Raw genomic sequence first — 20,444 nt, 5'->3', positions numbered from 1 at the left:
CGGCCTCAGAGATTCGCGGATGTTTTTCAGGAAAATAAAAATAAAAAATTTAAAGATATTTAGATAGATAGTAAATGCTACGTCTGGGCAGGGAAATTACATTGCATGTAGGATCCTGACCTTAAGATGACAGAGCTTTGTTTGATACAAATTACAGCAGAAACTGAAAACCCACGCCTTCTCATTCAACATTTGTATCATCACAAATTGCTTCTGGGGAAAACGGTTCACATAAACAAACCTCTAAAACTTGGAGAAAAGCTTCCCAGAATAGCTAGAGTTGTTGTAGGTACAAAAAGCAGAGTATGTGTATCTCTTAACATCACAGAAACACTTTGTCTGTTATAATAAATGGCGAAAAAATTCCTCTTGGTGGTTCTCCTATTTTTTTTCCCTTTCTGTACTGTGAACACTTATATGGTATTTCAAATAGTGTTCCCTCGCTACTTCGCGCTTTAGCTTTCGCGGACTCAGAGCTTCGCAGATTTTTTTCAGGAAAAAATTAAAAATTTAAAGATATTAAGTTAAAATTATAAATTACATCATTTTACAAGAGGTGGAAACAATATTCAATAAGAATTAGTAATTGCATCAAAAAAAGGCCAAAAAAAATGGTCAATAACATGGTGAAAGTTCAGGAATGGCATTGATGGCGTCATGGCTGTTTACAGGCGCATCTTCACCGCCCAAAAAAACAATGTTCACAACTCCCAATAACGATGTTTCTTACGTGCAAAAAAACTGCAGAAGATCCTCCATCCGTACTACTATGATGTTTTTGCTTGGTGGTGCTTTCGTACACGCGTTATACGTTTCTTTAAGCATTTTTGAAGGGGCCCGCCTACTTCGCGGATACACAAGGTGACGCAGCTATTGCGGGGGCGTCCGGTCCCCATTAACCGCGATAAGCGAGGGAACACTGTAATAATAGGAACTAAACATTTAAGCATAATAATTAAGTGGTTTTACAGAGGGATCCATGTACTTCCACATGCCACTAATGCTAAATCTGGGTATCATAGGTTTGCACATGGTTTAAAGAGTGATTGTAGTATACTACGTTCTCCCTAACGTGACTGTTTCCATTTCAGGAGATTGAGCAGAGGCTGCAACAGGCTGCCCTTTCGCCAAGCTCAGCCCCCAGCGGCCCCAACGCCTCCAAGACTGACTCTTTGATCCGACATCATGCTTTGCGCCAGGTACACAATTATAAAACGTAAACCTTTGGCTCTTTGACTATTGCAAAAACTAACCTTAAAACTTAATTCTCATGTGGAATGTACCACATTTTCACGACTATAAGGTGCACCGCATTGTAAGGCGCACCCTGAATGAATGACATTTTTTCCATATATAAGGCACACTGTGTTATAAGGCGCACTGTCTATTTTGGAGAAAATTTAAGACTTTTAAGTGCGCGTTATAGTCGTGAAAATACGGTAATTGCTATTGACTTCCAGGTATGAAGCACTCACTACTTTACAGTCCCTTCTAGAGCCAGCCATTGTTGATGTTTTGAATTTTTTTGTATAAAATCTTGCAGTGGGGGAGGAGCTATATGATGGAAGATTTTGTAAACGAAGATGGCATCTGCATATTTAACAGTATTGTTTCAGTTCAGGCGTTTGTGTTTTTTTTTAATATCCGACAGTGGTGGTTTATCGTTTTTGGTTTTATTTTTTTCCATATATAAGGCACACTGGATTATAAGGCGCACTGTCTATTTTGGAGAAAATTTAAGACTTTTAAGAGCGCCTTATAGTCGTAAAAATACGGTAGATATCTTTTATAAGGGCACTCATATTATGACCGCTTAATGTCTCTGGTTCAAAACCACAACTTCCCTTCTCTAAAGTTGTTTTTTTAATATATATATAGTATCTGAACGTCCGCGCCAATAGCATGAGAGAACATGCAGGATGAGCTTTGTTAGTAAAACAATTTTGATTCACGTCATTGCGGCTCGGCTGGTTAGATCCAGTTTGTACTCACTTGAGCAGGTTCAGTGTTATGTTAGAGAACTGTTAGTCATCGTAACACCCGGGACAGCCGAGCAGGCGGTTTTGTCTGGTTTAAACTCACCTGTGCAAGTCAAAGGGAATGTCACAATGCTGTTTGTAATAGGGAAGCCTGAGGCAACAGAGAAGGCACTTTACTCCGGTTTATTCTCACCTGAGCAAGTTAGATGTGTTCTGACAATGTTAGTCATAATGAAGCCATTCCGCAAAGCACGTGCTTTATTTTTAAACCAACTTGGGCAATTTAAGAATGATCAGACTGAAAAACTGAAGCCCAGGGGAACAGAGCAGGCAATTTCAATTATGATATAAATTCTATAAACTGATTACAGTCTTCCCTCGATTATCGTGAATATCATGATTTTTTTTTAAGTTCATAAAAATGTGAAAATCCATGCTGAAACTCGTAAGCGGGAGCCGCTCCCCTGTCTTCAGCTTGCTAAATTAATAGCAGTATGTATGTGTATGCATTTGTGTGTGTATGCATGCGTGTGTGTGTATGCATGTGTGTGTATGCATGTGTGTATGTATGTGTATATATATATATATATATATGTGTGTGTGTGTGTGTGTACATACACACACACATATATACATATTTATTTATTTATTTTATTTTTATTTTTTTACTTCAGTGCTGAGTCCTAGTTTGTCAGATTTTTTTGAATTTACAAAAAAAATTATTAAAGAAATGTTTCCCCAAGGAAAAAAAACGCAATGTGGTGAAACCACAATAGTTGAAGCCGCGATATTTGAGAGATTACTGTATTGGTCATATTAAAGGTTGGGAGAAAAAGTAGATGATTTACTCTACACTACATTTACCTGAGTTAAGCATAAGGCTATTGCCCTCTTTCATCATCGTAGTTACCCCGAGCAATTTAATTTCTTCTCAGGCTCCTCAACCTCAGGCTTCTATGCAGAGAGGTCTGTCGAACTCGGCGCGGGGTGTCCTGTCTAACTTTGCCCAGGCCTCACAGCTGTCAGTGGCCAGCAGCCTCATGGGGATGAGCGGTGCTAAGCATTGTGGCAGCAGTGGAGGCGGCGGCAGTAGCAGCGGCAGACTGCAGCATGATAGCCGTCGCCAGATCTACAACATCCCAGGTACTTTAACCACATATTGGCCTTCTACTTAGGATTTCATAGGACTGGAAAATTTCCAGTACAGTTTTATCTCAAGATACGAGCTTAATTTGTTCGTTTGGAGAGAACCTTAAAATGTGTGGATAATGTGATTGAAGTAATTAAAAGCCCCACTATTATTTCGTTTCAACGAAAACTTGAAAATATTTTGGAAATTAAATTTAAATTATTTTGTCAATAACAGACAAATTGTCAACTAGAATTTCCCATTAACTAAGCGAGTCTCAACGGCAGGAATCCCCACTTTCTTCGGAATAGTCGGTGTTCTCTCATAGTACCTACCATACTTTGTCACAGAAGCATAGCTAAATGTTTATACAGCAGAGCTGCAAACTTCTCCGGAGTTTACCTGGACAAGTAAGGCAAACTCTGGGACTCCGGACAGCCTCCCTAAACTTCGGAAATCCCGAAAAATTGTCCCTTAAATTTTCTTTTCGGCAACCATTTTGGAAAAGTACGGAATTTCCAATTTAAATGCGTCAAAATTTACACCATCGCTACGGCTTCCGCTCCTGACCTGATAACAGTGTGACCCTGCAGAGGGCGAAGAAAAAAGCACAGGGGTTAAGATAATGTTAATTCCAAATATGTTTATCAAAAATATACATCATAGACTAGCAGAACTGCCAATTACTCCGGAATTTCAGGAGTTTACCCGGAAATGCAACCCAAACTCTGGGTCTCCGGACAGCCTCTCTAATCCCCAACCATTGTCACTTTAATTTTTTTTTGAAGCAACCAATTCAGGAATGTACCAAATTTCCAATTTTAATGCCTCGAAATTCACACCATCGCTACGACTTCCGCCATCTTGATTCAACTGCACTGTAAACCAAATGAATTCGGTTACGACTGCATTCTGAATCATCCGAGTTACTAGTTTTGACAAATGATTCGTCTTGTGCCACTTCAGTGTGACAACCAATTCAGAATCTATTGCATAGGAAGCCTCTATCGCTTTAACTTTTTTTTTAATAAGTATTATTTAGGCTGACTAAACCACTAGTTTTTTTGTTCCCATATCTCCCTCCACCAACACACCTGAATCAAATAATCGAGACCAGTATCAAGCATCTGGGCAGCTTGCTTATCAGTTGATCAATTGATTCAGGTGTGGTAAAGGAGGCAGATATGGAAAACAAACCAGATAGCAGCTCTCGAGGCCCAGAGTTGGCCACTCCTGGCATTGTGGCTTGCAGGTATTCACAATTCAAAGACTCAAGGTAAATCTATTTGTTTTCCTGTACATTAATGTATCTATCTACCTTTCCCCACAGGGTTAAATATTGCCTATTTGAACCCAGCGGCAGTTGGCAGCCATAAGAGCTCCAGCTTAGCAGATCGGCAGAGAGAGTACCTGTTGGACATGATCCCGCCCCGATCCATATCGCAGTCCATCACTGGGCAGAAATGAGGTCTGAATATCCCTATGGCCCATTTGAAGACACCCCACGCTGGGGCCTAATGTCCTACCCCACATGAAGCACTCCAAAAAAACCAGCCAATATAACCCCCGCCCTTCCCGAGACCCCACCCATCGCATGCAGTGCCTGTCCATGTGCCTCCCTTAAACTAATCTGTTGAAAAACCATCAAGTCACACAAAGACAATAAAATGACAGACCATCTCAAATTGAATTAGCATTGTTGATAATTCTAATTCCCATTATTGTCACCATATTTTAAATCAAACTACCCTTTTTTGCCTCTGGTACTATGATCTTTTTTAAAAAAAAATATCATTTAATGTTTCTCTACTGTCATTCCTTTTACTCGAAGAAGTGACAGTTAATAAATTGTTGTTTGCGTCACTTTAGACATTTTTTTTTAAGTTCTCCTCTCATATATATAAAGCTTAAGTTGAAGTATTGCTAGTAACAGAAGATCAATCGGGTGCGTGTTCTGGTTACTATGCAACTTTCAGAATTTGCAGCAAATGCTCTCTGGAAATTTTAAAGAGGAAAAAAAACTAGCCCGGACAATTTCTTCTAAAGTTGTTCTTCAAAAGAAGATGAGGAGTCGTCTGCTCTTAAAAGAGTATTATTTTAGGGGCACATGACACTGCGGACAGAGCCTCCATGTTGTCATCATTTCATCCAAGTGACACAGTTAAGGGCATCCCAAGTATTACAGCCCCCCTTTCACTCCATAAAAGCTAATGAACAGAAAATGACTGACAGAAGGGTGCTGGCCTCTCAAAAAGAAAATCCAACCTGATCAAACATTTTCCTTTTTGCTCATCGGCTTCAGCCATGATTCCCCCCGTCACGCGTCTCCGCTTTGCTTATTTCCTGAGTTCCACGGCTGTCTCCTACTCCAGTCTTAATGGATGTACACAGAACGCTAGTTCTACAAATCAGGACTGAGCAACCTAGCTCCGGCAGAACAATTTACTCCAGAGGAGGAGAGAGGTCTGTTAGCTTGGCCATATTTGCAATTCTACCAGAGGATATTAGCAAGAATCGTATCCAGGATTCAGAAGAAAGAACAAGGCTTTACAAAAGCGAATGTGATGACTCTCCTACTTCCATCCTACCCAATTCCATCACCCTTAACTACCTTTTGTTATGCACAGACTGGACCCTTTATACCCAGCAACTCTTGTTTCACATCACATGTTCTATCAATGTGAAAAGGACTTCACTCTTGAAAGTGGAAGCACACTTTGTGCACTCAAACCAGAGTCTGTACTTACAAATCTTGAATTCTGGTTCATTTACTTATGTTTGGGGAATATATTTTCTGATTCTTATCCCTCGCCAACCCGATACCTTTCCCAGCCCTGTATTCCCTTTTTTTTTTCTTTCTTCTTTTTTTTTTTGCGGCGTCTCTTCCTGAAACGTTGGCGAACCTGAAAGGTATTAGCCTTCGGGAGACGATAATAATCATCAAAGCTAAAAACAAAAACAAAAAAAAATATCTGTAAGGATTATGTATAGATACCTAGCGCCAGAGGGACAAAACAAAGGATGTGGATTATATCTTTTATGGGAGAGACATGGATCAATCATTGTGTGCATGTTGTGCGCACAAGTTGCCTCACTCCAGAGGAGCACTTTGCATATTTCCAATTGGAAATTTGTTTTTTTTGTTTGTTTGTTTTTCTTTTTTTTTTTTTTTTTTTTTTTTACAAAATAGAAAAGAAAAAAGGGGGAGGAATGTTACAATTAAGAGTCTCTTAAGGTCTGGAAGCTGGCTTATGGCCTATCAGAGTCACAGGTATTATGGTTTACTTCTACTGTTCTTTGGTGATGTTGTTCTTGGAATGTTGGACCTCAAGTTGCATGTCACTTCTCCCTGTTGAGGTGTGGTAGACCCCGCCAACGGGAAAGCTACTTTGAGCTAAGTTAGAAGCATGTGTACACTCGCCCAAATCGATCCGAGTCCAATTCTGATGGACCCTAGACCAAAGCTGATCCACAATAAGAATCCATTCAAAATGTCATGGTTTTGCAAAAGTTGAGTTTGGCTTGTGAATTCACACCGTGTCTCTTTTCAACTCACATGTCTCAGCTATACTAACATTTTCTTAGCTAGTTGAAATGGGTCCTTTTCAGTTTCAAAGTTTCACATTGGCTTTTCTACCGGTATTGCTTTAGCAGGCTCTGAACTTGAATTGCTAAGGCAATTATATTGGCGAGTATCTTGAGCTGTTAGCATAGCATACTGCTAAAAAGGCCTTGTGAAATTAGTGACTTGATTTCAGGAACAATGTGGCCCGGTGGGCGAGTGGTTAGCACGTTAGCCTCATAGTTATTGGAGCGAGGGTTTGATCCCAGGTCAGTTCTCACTGTGTGGAGTTTGTTCTCCCTGGGCTTGCATGGGTTTTCTCTGGGTACTGTGGTTTCCTCCCACATCCCAAAACCATGCAAAGTAGGCTGGTTGGACACTAAATAGCCCCTAGGTCAGAGTGTCATCATGTATGGATGTCCCTGCGATTGGCCGGCCACTTCATTCAGGATGTCCCCCCTCCTGGTGCCCATCGTTAGCTGGGATAGGCTCCAGCACTCCCCGCAGCCCTCGTGAGAATACGCGGTTCATAAAATTAATCAATGAATTTCAGGAACAACTGCAAGACCAATATGTTTTTTGTTTAGTATTCATTTTCACTTATTCCAATCCGCCTCCATGTACATGTACAAAACACAAACTTAAACCTATTGTTTTGTCTTTTTCAAACAAGCAGTCATGTGAACGTAATCAAAGCAGTGAATTTCAATTTAACAGTATTTGATGTTAAGTCATCAAGTTCAAAACTTGCGCAAAAAACATTAACCTTTAATTGTCAAAGAGAATAAGGAAGGGTCTGTCTCTAGAAGGCTAAACCAATTAGCACAGTTTAAGTAGGCTTTTCTGAGGCAGCGCATTCTAAACTCAGACACCTGTCAAAGCATGATAATTGCTTGTGTTGAAAATATTTAAACTCTTCAGACCTCATTTTTGTTTTTATTCCCTCAGGCCAACAATACATAGTACTATATGTTATATAGAACTTACAATGTTGAGTCCCCACACTCTTGTGTGGTCTTCAGGTTTAGGAAGTTGCTCTAAATCTTTTATATTGGCATATTACTAATTTACCATGTACTCACTGATCTTTAGAAAAAATAAAAAGAACTTTATGGTACAGTAGAGTTGCAATCAGTGTTCAGAGAAACAGCAGTATTCTTCTTGGGATACAATTAGATTGAGGTATTATGTATCAGGGGAATGACAGAGACATTTCATGGGAACTTTTAAGAGTTCCTTTAATTTTGTGATCCAAAGCTAATATTCAACAAAGGTTTTATTGATATCAGACAAGTTCTTATTGATATATCAACCAGAAAGAGCACAGTTTCAGTGGGGAAAACAAGACTAGTTTGTTACCAAGAGAGACAATGCTGAACTTTAAACAAAGTCTACCTTCAGGCTTGAGCAGATATGACAAATGAGATTGAAAGAGGTGTGTCGTTCAATGGCAAAACGTAGTCCGTTTTATTGGTTTTCTGATATTATGTATGGTACGCATTTTTTTTCCAAAGCATTTTCATAGCACAAAAGTAACATGCTTTCTATAGCACCAACACTGATACGATAGCTTAAGAAGTGACGCCGGACATACCGCCCTCTGTGACTGTGGTCACTTTTGTAGGAAATAGTACAAAGTACAAAGCTTCCTCTAATACCGGGGTGTCAAACTCCCTTCGGTCTGCGGGCCGAATACAGCTTAATTTGAGATCAAGCGGGCCGGACCAGTAAACTCATTGCAAAATTACATAGAACTAACAATAAGCCCACTTTTTTCCTTTGTATTAGTCACTAATACTAATAATTAGTGCAAAGAATGAGTAAATTATCAAAATGTTTACTAAAAGAATTTTCCTTTTACATCATGAACAAGAGAATAACATAAGAACATAAATAAATGTCAATTCATGTTGTCTGCACGTACTAAAACACTGCGTCTCCTAGCTGATAATACAAGAACTACAATTTTTTAAGAAAATTCATATTTTTTATACAATGCAGCTTTCTTCCCCGGGCCGTACCAAATCACCAGACGGGCCGGATCCGGCCCGCGGGCCGTAAGTTTGACACCCCTGTCTTAGAGGGAACATTGGTTCACACCAAACTTTTTGGTCTCCAAAAGTTTAAGTTCGCCCACACCACTCAAGTTCAAGTATAAAAAATTATGGGGACTTTAATCTCATAAATTGATTACTTCTTTTTTTCCTGATTTAAATCTCCTTAATACTACACCAAAAGTAATTCAGACCTTAGTTCCCATTAAGTAAAAATAACCACCAAAATGACTTATCTCGTGACATTATGAGAGTAATCTTAACCCCATGACTAATTTCACGATTTAAGGACTTTAATCTTGTTCTATTTAGATTTTTCTTTTGTATCTTTACAACGTATGACTTCCTTTGCAATCATATCTTTTTTTTTTCTTTTTTTTGGACTTTTGTTGACTAGATTTTGAGGAAGTTTCCGACTATGGCGAAAACCTGTTGCAAAATTTTAACACCACATCTGACACAGGCAATTTGGACAAACTGTCGACATAGCGTCCCCCCCCTTGTTGCAAAGCCGCCTTTCGCCCTTCCACGAACAATTTCATCGTATTTGTATGCAAACCCATGGCACAGCAAGAAAAAAAATTGCAGCCTATCTGAACACAGCAATAAACTCACAACAGTTTTGCATCTTGCCTATGCATTGCTCTTTAGTTTGTATTCGTGGCACATTTCAAAACCAACTAAGTTGTTTTTGTTGTTTCTCTATTTCAAGCCATGCTAGACCGTTGTGATCCAACAATTAATTTGTTCAGAGAACATGCCAGACACACCTAATTAAACAAACCGCAAAGTATGTAATTATCATCTCGGATTTAATTTTAATGCAACCAAGCCCTGTCAGGTGTGAACACACCCATTAGTATTTCCTGGCATTAAAACATATTATGTTGGTGCATTTCTTTAATTGTGAGGCTGAAAAGTGGTTTCATTTTCATTCACATATTGTACATGATTCATTGAAACAAATTAGGATTTTTTTTAATTATTTAAATAGAGTTTTAATTAAAACTTGTGCTGGTTGTGAGAAAGTAAAACCAAACCACTAAACATTTCTAAAGAAATAATAATTATAATTTGTTTTAATAATTAGTAGAACTAACCATATGCAAATATTCAAAAAGCCATCTTTTTATAGAAGGCTTGCAGTTGACGCTTGGATAAATCAAGCACTACTTTCAAACTTTTGTTGTAAAGAGCTAAATATTTCTTGTTTCATTTAAACAGGAAGAAAAAAATATGAGCACTTTTTTTTCCTTGTGTATGCAGTGCTCTGCAGTCATTTTTTTATTTAAGCTAGAGAGTCATGGGCGTGTAATAGCCGATTTAGCCAAGCTAAATCATAAAATGATAATTTCTAATCGTTATTTTCGAGAATTCGTCCAGGCTATATTGAAAGAATATAATCCACAACACTTTGATGTGTATATGTGTCATAACTACCTTTTAATTTTAATGGGGCAACTAACAGAAAATTACTTACACTTTTGCTTTCATTGTCATGACTGACATTTAATCTCCACGGGGTTTTCCGTACATTTAATTTCGTGGGAATGCAAAAGTGCTCAAATTATTATTGCTGGTCCAACTTAGTTTATGTTGATCTAACAAAAGTAAATTCTACTGCAATAGCCTCTTTTGCCTGCCTCAGCCAGATTTCAACAAATTAACAGTGTTTAAATTACGCGTCAATGAACTGATTGTTTGAATATATTTTATTTTACATGCATAAATACTCAAGCAAATCATTGCGGTTTTTTTTACCCATGTATGATATTTTTACAGTTGCTTTCGATATTAAAATGCACTCAACCCTTCACTATGCCCATGCCTAAGTTCTACACCTTTCCATTGGTCTCCATGTGTCATTACGGTTGCCAGTTGTTTGAGTTTTTCCAGTCAAATAAGTAACCAGAAGGGTTTGGGGGGTGACAATGATGATGAGGATGATGATGATAAAAATAATGAACATGATGCTTGAACAATCCACGCCGTGACTAGGTCACTGACTGCATTTGATCGAGAGGAAAGTCTTAGGCCAAGACTCCGAAACTACCTAAAACAGTGGTCTCAAACCGGTCCTCAAAGGGCCGCAGTGGGTGCACGTTTTCATTCCAACTCAACAAGGATACCTTTTGCAAGTGCAATCAGTTAATTAGAGTCAGGTGCTACTTATTTTAAAGACACCTGATTGGTTAAAATGTCGGCACTGGATCGGTTGGAACAAAAAAACAGGACCCACTGCGGCCCTATGTGGAACCGGTTTGAGACCACTGACCTAAAAGAAGCAATGTAAACTCAAGTTTACACTTGACACTTCTTTTTTCGCTTCCAAAATTACCAATATTTAATTTTATCAGACGCTTTTTCTTTTTTTTTTTTCTCCTTTTGGAGTTGTTTGCGGCTATTTGGTTTGGAAATTATTTTCATGCAAACGAAATTTAATACTGAAAAGAAGCTCCTGTCTCTCTCTCTGGATTTCTCTTTCTTTGCATCCACACCTTTGTATTTTGACTGCAGATTATTTTGAATGTCTTTTTTTTCCTCCAAAAGTCTTTATTTCTGGCGACTGAAGAATTGCTCTTCTGAGTTCTCTTTACTTTTTGTTGCCATTCTAAAAAAAAATAAAAAATAAACAAATGTACTGACTATGAGATAAATGACACGATATTTGCTAGGTTGACGTAATAATGACTTATTGTACATAAGCATTTTCCTCCCTTGTACTGAAAAAAAAATTAAATGGTTGTATATTGTGTAGAAAAGCAAACAAAAAGCCATGAATATTGTGAAGCTTGTCATTTCGTTTTGTGATCACTGTGTATTATTGTGTAACAAATGTGCAAAATGTTTCGGATTCTTTTTTTTTTTTTTTATACACTCCCAAATTTTACCTCTGCTTCTCAAAATGGACTTCCTGGGTGCATTTGGTTATTATAATTTTTTTCATCCGGTTAGCAGGAAGGTGCTCAATAGTTTGGACTGGTCACCAACTCCTTGAGAGTACCTATCCAGCCTATTTTCCCTTGTCTCTCTCCTCAAACACTAAAATCAAATCAGGCTGCTTTCCAGGCTTCTGTACAGCTTGGGTTGATGAGTTGATCATTTGATTCCGGTGTGATAGAGGAGTGAGATATGGAAAAACAGACTGAATAGGGACCCCAGTGTTGGTGCCCACTGGTTTAGATTAACACTAACTCTTATACTTTATTTCTTGAAGCGGCAATTCTTGAAAAAAGTTGGTTTAAAAGATCTGTGTGAACGACACACTGGGTGCTTATTTTAATTTTCATAAGTTTCCTATCTTTAAGCACTCCTGTGTGTTTGTGCATTTAGGCATATATTCTTTTTTTACTTAATTCCAAAACCTGATTTGTGCGAATCAGCTTGAAAGAGTGATTCTTCATATTTAACCTTACTCAGTCTGCAGAAGGTCCCCCACTTTGTGGCTCCAGTTTTTTTACCTAGGTCTACAATGTCTTCTGTGTCTGTCTAGCTCAGGGGTGTCAAAGTCCCTTTGGTCTGCGGGCCGAATACAGCTTAATTTGAGATCAAGTGGGCCGGACCAGTAAACTGATTTCAAAATTACATAGAACTAACAATAAGCCCACTTTTTTCCTTTGTATTAGTCACTAATACTAATAATTAGTGCAAAGAATGAGTAAATTATCAAAATGTTTATTAACAGAATTTTCCTTTTACATTATGAACAATATATTATGAAATTATTATTTTAAAAAATCATATTTTTTTATACAATGCAGCTTTCTTCCCCGGGCCGTACCAAACCACCAAACGGGCCGGATCCGGCCCGCGGGCCGTATGTTTGACACCCTTGGTCTAGCTACTGCAACCAATTTCCAGACTACGGGATAAAATAAAATTCTAATCTAATAACATCTGAAATTAGTAGTAAATTGTCTTCTATCTAAAAAGATGGGAACCAATTCTAACTGCATTACATCACTGTTTATACGGTGTAGAAAATATAAAAGGAGTTAAATATTCAGATATTGCTGCCTCTTTTGTTCATCCCTTTAATAAAAAGACTATAACAAATTTATTTTTAAGTGCAAAGATTTGTCAGGATTTGTTGTGAATGTGCCAAGGCACCCTAATATGCGCCTGCAGGCATTAAATTGTGCTTTTAAAGCTTCAAAAATGGTGTTTGCGAACTTTGCACCATAGCCAACCAAGCATGTATTTGTTGATGAAATTTAACTGTACCGTAACTCATCTTTTTCTTTTATCCATGACCCAAGTTTTAACTCGCTTTCAGGGAAATGTTGGGTTCAGATTTATTTCTTAATCAAATTGTATTGCTGCAAAACATCTGGGAAGTGAGACAAATTACGACATGAAGCAGAGGTTATTTTACGTCCTTTTTTTTGTTGTTGTTTGTTTGCTGACATCAATCCTGACCTTTTGCACATACTTGATATTTAATGGTCTTCAAAAAACAAAAAAGTCAATGAAAATAAATGCTGTTTGAATACTGCCAATTGATTGACAATTATGCATTGATTAAAAAAAATAAGCTAATTTTGGAGGAAATAACTTTGTAATATTTATCTTGCAAGCTATGTTTAATAAAGGTTGAAACAATTTGCTTCCAAGTTTGACTTAAAACTTTCACTGGCCAGAGAAGAGGAGAGGAAAAAGTTGGGTGGGGTCGGAAAGAACGTTGATTGGTTTAGATTGTACTACCAATACCTGTCAACCTCTGCCGATAACTGCCCTTATAAATGATTAGGATTCCCCGTACAAACACCCCAAAAAACGTACAAACACCGTACGACGCATGTTTACTCGTGGTAACTCGTTTTTTACTAGGTGGCTCCTCCATGCTTGCTTCCATGATATTTACTCTATGTATATCTACGCATGCGCATGTCATCCTTTATCGATATTATCTTGCGCACCGCTAAAAAAAATACATACGATTGAGGATAATTTTTGCTGGTATACCGTGACAATAGTAACGATCGATGACAGCAGCGGCGCGTCGTTGGCTAACAGCCTACGAGATCTGGATTTTAGCAAAAACAGTCTTGTTGAGATCGGTTTTCATATATATTGCCAATTTTTTTTAAACAAAAATTTTCCCCGTACAAAAGTCGGTGTACGGCGTACATGATTTGAAATGGTAAAAAAACATAAAATACGTGTAAAACGTACAAGTTGACCGGTATGATAATATTTGAGAACTGTGCTTGCAAAACTACAAACAGGATTAGAAGAAATATCTCATCAGTGGCTAAACTGTGACCTAAAAAATGTTCTTAAATTGATCATTACTCTTTATTTTTAAATTTGTATTTCTTGCTATAATATCTCTTCAAGTGGTGACTGAAGCAATGAGTTTTAATTTTTTTTTTTTTTTAACGTTTGAAGTAACATTGTGATTTATAGGTTGGCTGGTTACATTGATGCCAGAGTGATGTAATTACAGCTATTAAAACTAGTCTTAATTGGCCGCAATGATTTCTGTGAAAAGAGATCATTTATAATAAATAGAAGAAAACACAGACCAGACAATAATACACAGTTTTGATATCTGCTTTTCTTTAGAATGATATGGGTGTAACAATAACAAAACCAGATAACTTTGGCAATACTAATGTGTCTACACCTGCATAATTTGTCCTTTTGCAAGTGTTTCTCTTTACTTCAATGCAGCTAGATGGCAGGCTGTGACCTGTCCAGCTTATTTAGGACACAAGTACATGCGATACACCGTCTTAAGTTGTCCTATAGTCGTAAATGAAAAACATTGAGAGCATACAGGTCATTCATTCTATTTGTCAACCACTTATCCCCACAAGGGTAAACTTCTATTTCAGACAAAATGCTAATTTTAGTACTAATTTGCATCCCTGTTTCTGTGACCACACAATATATATGTCTCACCTCACTTTCCGAATCATTTTATCCTCACTAGGGTTGCAGGAGGTGCTGGAGCCTATCCCAGCTGACCTCGGGCCGAGGGTAAGGAACATCCTGAATTGGGGGCAATCCAATCACAGAAGGGGACAAACAACCACTCAAACTCATTCTCATACCTACGGGCAATTTAGAATGCAAGTCTTTGGAATGTGGGACGAAACCCCAACACAGGCGGGGTCGAACAAGCAACTCCACACAGGTGGACCGACCTGGATTTTAACCCAAGTCCCACACTGTCAGGGCCGACACGCTAAACACTCACCCACCGGGTCGCTTACTATTTAATGTAAATACTGCAGAAAATGACATATTTTACTTATTCTTTTTATTGTAGCTGTTTCATTTTAATATTACTACTGCAAGATTAAACTCTTGTTCTTAACTCAATTACAATATGAACAAAAGGCTCTGTCTGAGATTCTTCTTTTGAGGTTGGATTCATGCTGATAAGGAGACAGATGGTCTGGATGATGTGGATTCAAGGATGGAGAGTGTGGAGTCCGGAGAAGACACCCCTCTCGGCAGTCGTGGACCAGTCTGCATAATTGTCAACCAGCGAATGAATATGCATTTTTGTAATACTATAACTGGGCAAATGAGGGTCTGGGCGATTTTTTTTCTTTTCTCATCCTCCACTGGGGACAGCGACACTCGGCGGGCTTATTCTTTGGGAGGAAATTTAAGAAAATTGTAATTTCTGTTATTAGAAAGCATCAAGTTCTCAAGATAAACTTATTTCTTTTCTAAAATTGAATAATTTGATATTTTGCATTTACAAAGACAGGCATATTAACTTCCTTATGATATTGACCCTAATAATTTGCTTTTGTTTCATACAGTAACTCAGAAAAACCACTTGTGATGATTTTTCATAAGATTTTCCCTTCAAAGTAACACATTTGTACTCCCTATTAAAACCATGAATATGGAGGGGAAAATTGGGAAATTTCAAGTTTCCGGGTGCACCTTATACACGCAGGTGGCTTATATGCAAATAATTACGGTATGACAAATTTCTTTCTGTTTTTTCAATTGATCATCAATAACCAATATTACATGCACCTGTGTTTGTGAGTGTGCATGCACGTGTGTGTGGAAATATACTTATGCCTGCGTATCTGGGTGTGTATGAGCTGCTTGTGATTTTCCTCTGGCATTGTGTTTGAATTGGCTGCCATTGTGACTTCAATTTGTAAATGTCACACTTACTTTGTATGTTGTTTTGGAATGTAAAAGGCAATTATTTTGATTCTCCCGGCTGCTTTTTCTCACAAGGCTCACGGAGGGTGCTGGAGCCTATCCCAACCAACTATGGGCACCAAAGTAGAGAACACCCTCATTTAGTGGAAATGCAATTGCAGGATGTTAAAGCAATAAAAAAATAATTTGAATTATATTAAGAACAATGTTTATCTCTGGATTTAAGTGCTTACAATAAATCCAGTATCATTCGACCTTGCACCCCCCCCCCCCCCCCCCCCCCCCGTGTCTCTGAATTATTCTGCCTTTTTGGGCATAGACAAAATTTACAGATTAACAAACCCTGCTATTTCTACCCTTGGATCATAGTTGGACTCCTTATCTGGATTATTTGATGACTTGGCAGGATTTGTCATCATTTCTCTCTTATCACCATTTCCTGACCATGATGTCATTTCCTTCAACCACCAAACAATGAGCATCAGTCCAGTTTTCACCCTTCAATTCCCATATGTCCCTAATATATCTTCATGAGTTTATAGACCCACATTAAAAGATAGAATGTCGACAAAGAGGGCGGCCTGGACAGATGAGTGCTTAGCACGTCGGCCTCACAGTGGGGGATCTGGGTTCAAATCCAGATCGGTCCACCTGTGTGGAGTTAGCATGTTCTAATTGGGTACTCTGGTTTTCTCCCATATTCCAAAGACATGCATGGTAGGCTGATTGGTGTTTTGAATTATTTGCTATAAAAATGAACTTAAAGGTTTATGTACCAAAGTGAGAGTCACTAATTTGATCATTGAATCTTCATAACAATGTGTGGAAAAACAGCAGGTAACCCTGGGTTTTTGCTGTATAAACAATTTAGCTTTTGTAACACTTTTACTATTTTGATCATTCCTGACCTGTCTTGACATCCTCAACAAATGTTTAGGGCACATGTGTCAAAGTGGCGGCCCGGTGGCCAAATCTGCTCCGCTGAATCATTTTGTGTGGCCCGGGAAAGTAAATCATGAGTGCCAACTTTATGTTTTAGGATCAAATTAAAATGAAGAGTATATGTGTATATTACATTTCCTGATTTTCACCCTTTTAAATCAATAATTGTATTTTTTAATCCATTTTTTCTGTTTTTTTTAGTTAAAAATCCTTTTGTAAAATCTAAAAGATTATATAAAAAAGCTCAAATAAACATTGTTTTAGATTTATAAAAACTTAATATTCAGGGATTTTAATCCAGTTCTTTTAATCCATTTATTAAAATAAACGTGAACGGTTGTTTGTCTCCTTGTACCCTGTGATTGGCTGGCCACCTATTCAGGCTGTGTCCCCCGCCTCTGGCTCGAAGTCAGCAGGGATAGACTCCAGCACCCCCATGTCCCTATTGAGGATAAGCGGTTCTGTAAATGAGCTGAGAAATTAGATGAAAATGTAATGTTTGAGAAAAACAATTTTATAAAAGCCTAATTCCTATTTGGGGCCTTTTTCGGTATCTATCTGGGTGCAACAATAATATTTTTATACCATTGCATTACTCCTCAAGCACGCACATTAGACTTAATTCCCCGAAAACTGAGCGCAGTGTCACTTTTGCACATTTTCATCACATCAAAACAAAATGATATAACCATCATACTTCAGATTCAAAGATTGTTGTTAACCGTGTTTGGATCTTGAACAAGTGTGTACGTGCAGACAGCCAGCATATGTGCCAGTGCGAAAGTGTGGTATCAACAAAGGGAGTGTGAAATGTCCCGTGGTACCTTCCACAAACAGACTGCCAAAACAAGTTCCACCTTGCGTAAAGAACAACCCCTACTTGACCTGAGTTTTTGCCCTTCCTTCCAACCGTTCTGTTGTTTGTCTCAATGTATTGATACCACTATGTTGTGTTTGAAAACACTGTAATTCCATAGAGGCTATGTCAACTTGAAGTGAACTTTTAATGGAATTTGAATAAAATGGCAAGGTAAACTGGAATCTATCAATGGAGAGCTTTGACTGCCTGTAAAACTGATGACCATAACATTTTAAATACAGTTTTGTGACCAAGCCTACATCGACTGAACAGACAGACAATAGACGAAAACTTCTCAAGGCCTTTTGCCATGCATGTCTAAAATTGTCCACAACATGTCCTTCACATAGACATGTGGTAAACAGGCGTCATGTTCCAAGCCACACCTCCTGCTAACACATTGTTTCGTAGTACGGAACACGATTCTTAGAACTAAGCATGACTAACAAAGCAATTGCATAATATGTTTTCCTTCACAGAGAGAAGCTTCAAAGTGGTTTTGTCTTCCAAGTGCTTTCAGTAAATATAGCTAAATGAGGGCACAACAGTTTCATGTACTTAGTGTGAAATTAAAAGTGGGGTTTAACACACTTTAGTAAAAATTATACTAGACGTACATGTCATGTAATTCTAATACAGTGTTCCCTCGCTTATCGCGGTTAATGGGGACCGGGACCACTCGCGATAAGTGCATTTCAGCGAAGTAGGGATTCCCCTTCCAAAATGCTTAATTTGAATTTAACTCCAATTTTTTTTTTTAAAAATTTACCCCCCTGTATACAGGACACCATTAGGAATACGGGTAGAGAGAGTGAAATTCATGTTATAACAAAAAAAATCGGAAAATATGTTGTTTCAATGTAATATTTGTATTTTTTTTTTCCAAAAAAAATCTGCGAAGCTCTGCGTCCGCGTTAACTGAAGCGCGAAGTAGCGGGGGAACACTGTATTGCATAAATGTGCAGTATATATTGTCAGTCATTTAAGAACCTAAAACTCATTCATTCATTCTCTGAACCGTTTATCCTCACAAGGGTTACGGGGAATGCTGGAGCCTGTTGCAGGTAACAACGGGCACTGGGTGGGGGGACACTGAATCGGTGGCCACCCAATCGCAGGGCACAAGGAGACGGACAACCATTCAAATCAATTTTTCCCATAGAAAATAAGTGAATACAAATAAATCCTCCTAACCCTCAGAAAAACATCAAAAACAGGATATTACAATGGAAAAACATCTTTTTATTTGATCGAATTCACCACCTACTCACAAAGTAACAAATAATTAACTCGACGTTATGATCTTCAATACTAAAATGCAGCATTATTCAGTACAGATAGACAATAGCACATGGAAGTGAGAGAGATTTGAAGTAACGTAACAAACTTTAAATTTAACATAAATGACTATACACAAAAATAAAAGCTTTAATCTTACGTTATACTAAATTTAAACCTTCTTGTGCTATAACCAAGGCAAAGATGTTAATGTCTTGATTCTCCATTGCTCAGAACCGAGTGTTTGTTTCGCCCAGTTCGTTTTTTAAAATTATTGAACCAGCTACGACTCTCTTTGAAGGATTTCGCTGCTGTCTTTTTCAGATGCTTGCTTTGCTTTCAAGTCCAAGTAGATTCTGCTGGCTTTTTCGCAGATTATTGACTTGGTCACACTATCTCCGGCTACTGTCTATCTATCTTTTAACCGTGCTAAACAAAGGCTCTCCATCTCGTTATGAATGTCACTGCACAATTTGGAAATGATGGTTAGCGTTTTGTTGCACTGGCTTGCTGTGGACACATTGCTTTTCCTTTAATTTATCACTAATTAATAACAAAAAAATGCAACATGTATGGCAGGTGGTAGTAGATATCTTCACATGAGGGAGATGCGGGTAGAAAGACAGAGCGATGGTATTCTCACATGATCGGCTACTTGGCCGCTGCATCAGGAACCATCTTGTATGCTCATATCTCAAATTTGTCATGTATCTCAAGACAAAAATGTACTCGGAATTTCTCGTATGTTGGTACACTCATATGTCAAGGTATTACTGCATGTGGGGAAACCCCAAGAAAAGCAAACTCCACACAGTGAGAACCGACCTGGGATCGAACCCAGAACTGTGAGGCCAGCATGCTAACCACTCGGACGAGCCGCCTAACCTAAAACTGATACATCATATGGATGGATCATCATCACTACACAAATTGAAGTGTTTTTGGCCTATCTTCTTTGCATTACATTCATTCATATTCTGAATTATTCATTCTCATAAGGGTTGTGAGGTTTGCTCAAGCCTATGCCAGTCAACTATGAGCACCTGTCAGGAGACACTTTGAATCAGTGGTCAGCCAATATCAGATGATCAAAATGTACAAATAAACTTCATATGTAGTATTTTAAATAGAAATGTAAATGCCTTGGGGAAATTTTCCTTTATGGGCTCACATCCCGACCAGCTACATTTCAAGAAAAGTAGTCATTATAACGGAGATCTATTTTAAAGTTTAAAAATCATTCGCTCAACTCATTCACGCCCAGTCACAAGTTATGTGTTGTGTTGGTTAGTAAAAGAGGGAAATTGAATTAGGTAGACAACCAGTCCATTTAAACTGGGAAAGATTAAATTATGACTTCATGCCTCAGCTGGTTAAAATGGATTGGTTGTCTATCCCGGCCAATTGCAGCCAAAGAGTTCAGGTATGTCACTTCAAATAAATGAATAAAATTTCCAAAGTCAAATACACACGGCCCAGACCCGTTTGAATTTATAAT

The 20,444-nt window shown here is 38.1% G+C and overlaps 1 protein-coding gene across 1 annotated transcript in view; it reads left to right on the top strand.

Annotated features, from left to right (window-relative positions):
- gatad2b (GATA zinc finger domain containing 2B) overlaps nucleotides 1–9,356 on the top strand; it is a 65,311-nt gene extending 55,955 nt beyond the window's left edge. The window contains exons 9-11 of the mRNA XM_077743309.1: nucleotides 1,092–1,199; nucleotides 2,915–3,122; nucleotides 4,439–9,356. Coding sequence (XP_077599435.1) covers nucleotides 1,092–1,199; nucleotides 2,915–3,122; nucleotides 4,439–4,575 — 453 coding nt within the window. The 3' untranslated portion in view covers nucleotides 4,576–9,356. The remainder of the gene's footprint in view (nucleotides 1–1,091; nucleotides 1,200–2,914; nucleotides 3,123–4,438) is intronic.
- Nucleotides 9,357–20,444: the final 11,088 nt, after the last annotated feature.

The sequence above is a fragment of the Stigmatopora nigra genome, chromosome 21 (genome assembly GCF_051989575.1).
Source record: "Stigmatopora nigra isolate UIUO_SnigA chromosome 21, RoL_Snig_1.1, whole genome shotgun sequence".
Lineage (NCBI taxonomy): Eukaryota > Metazoa > Chordata > Actinopteri > Syngnathiformes > Syngnathidae > Stigmatopora > Stigmatopora nigra.
Note: the sequence above shows the minus strand (reverse complement) of the source record. Positions and strands in the feature narration are given on the sequence as shown.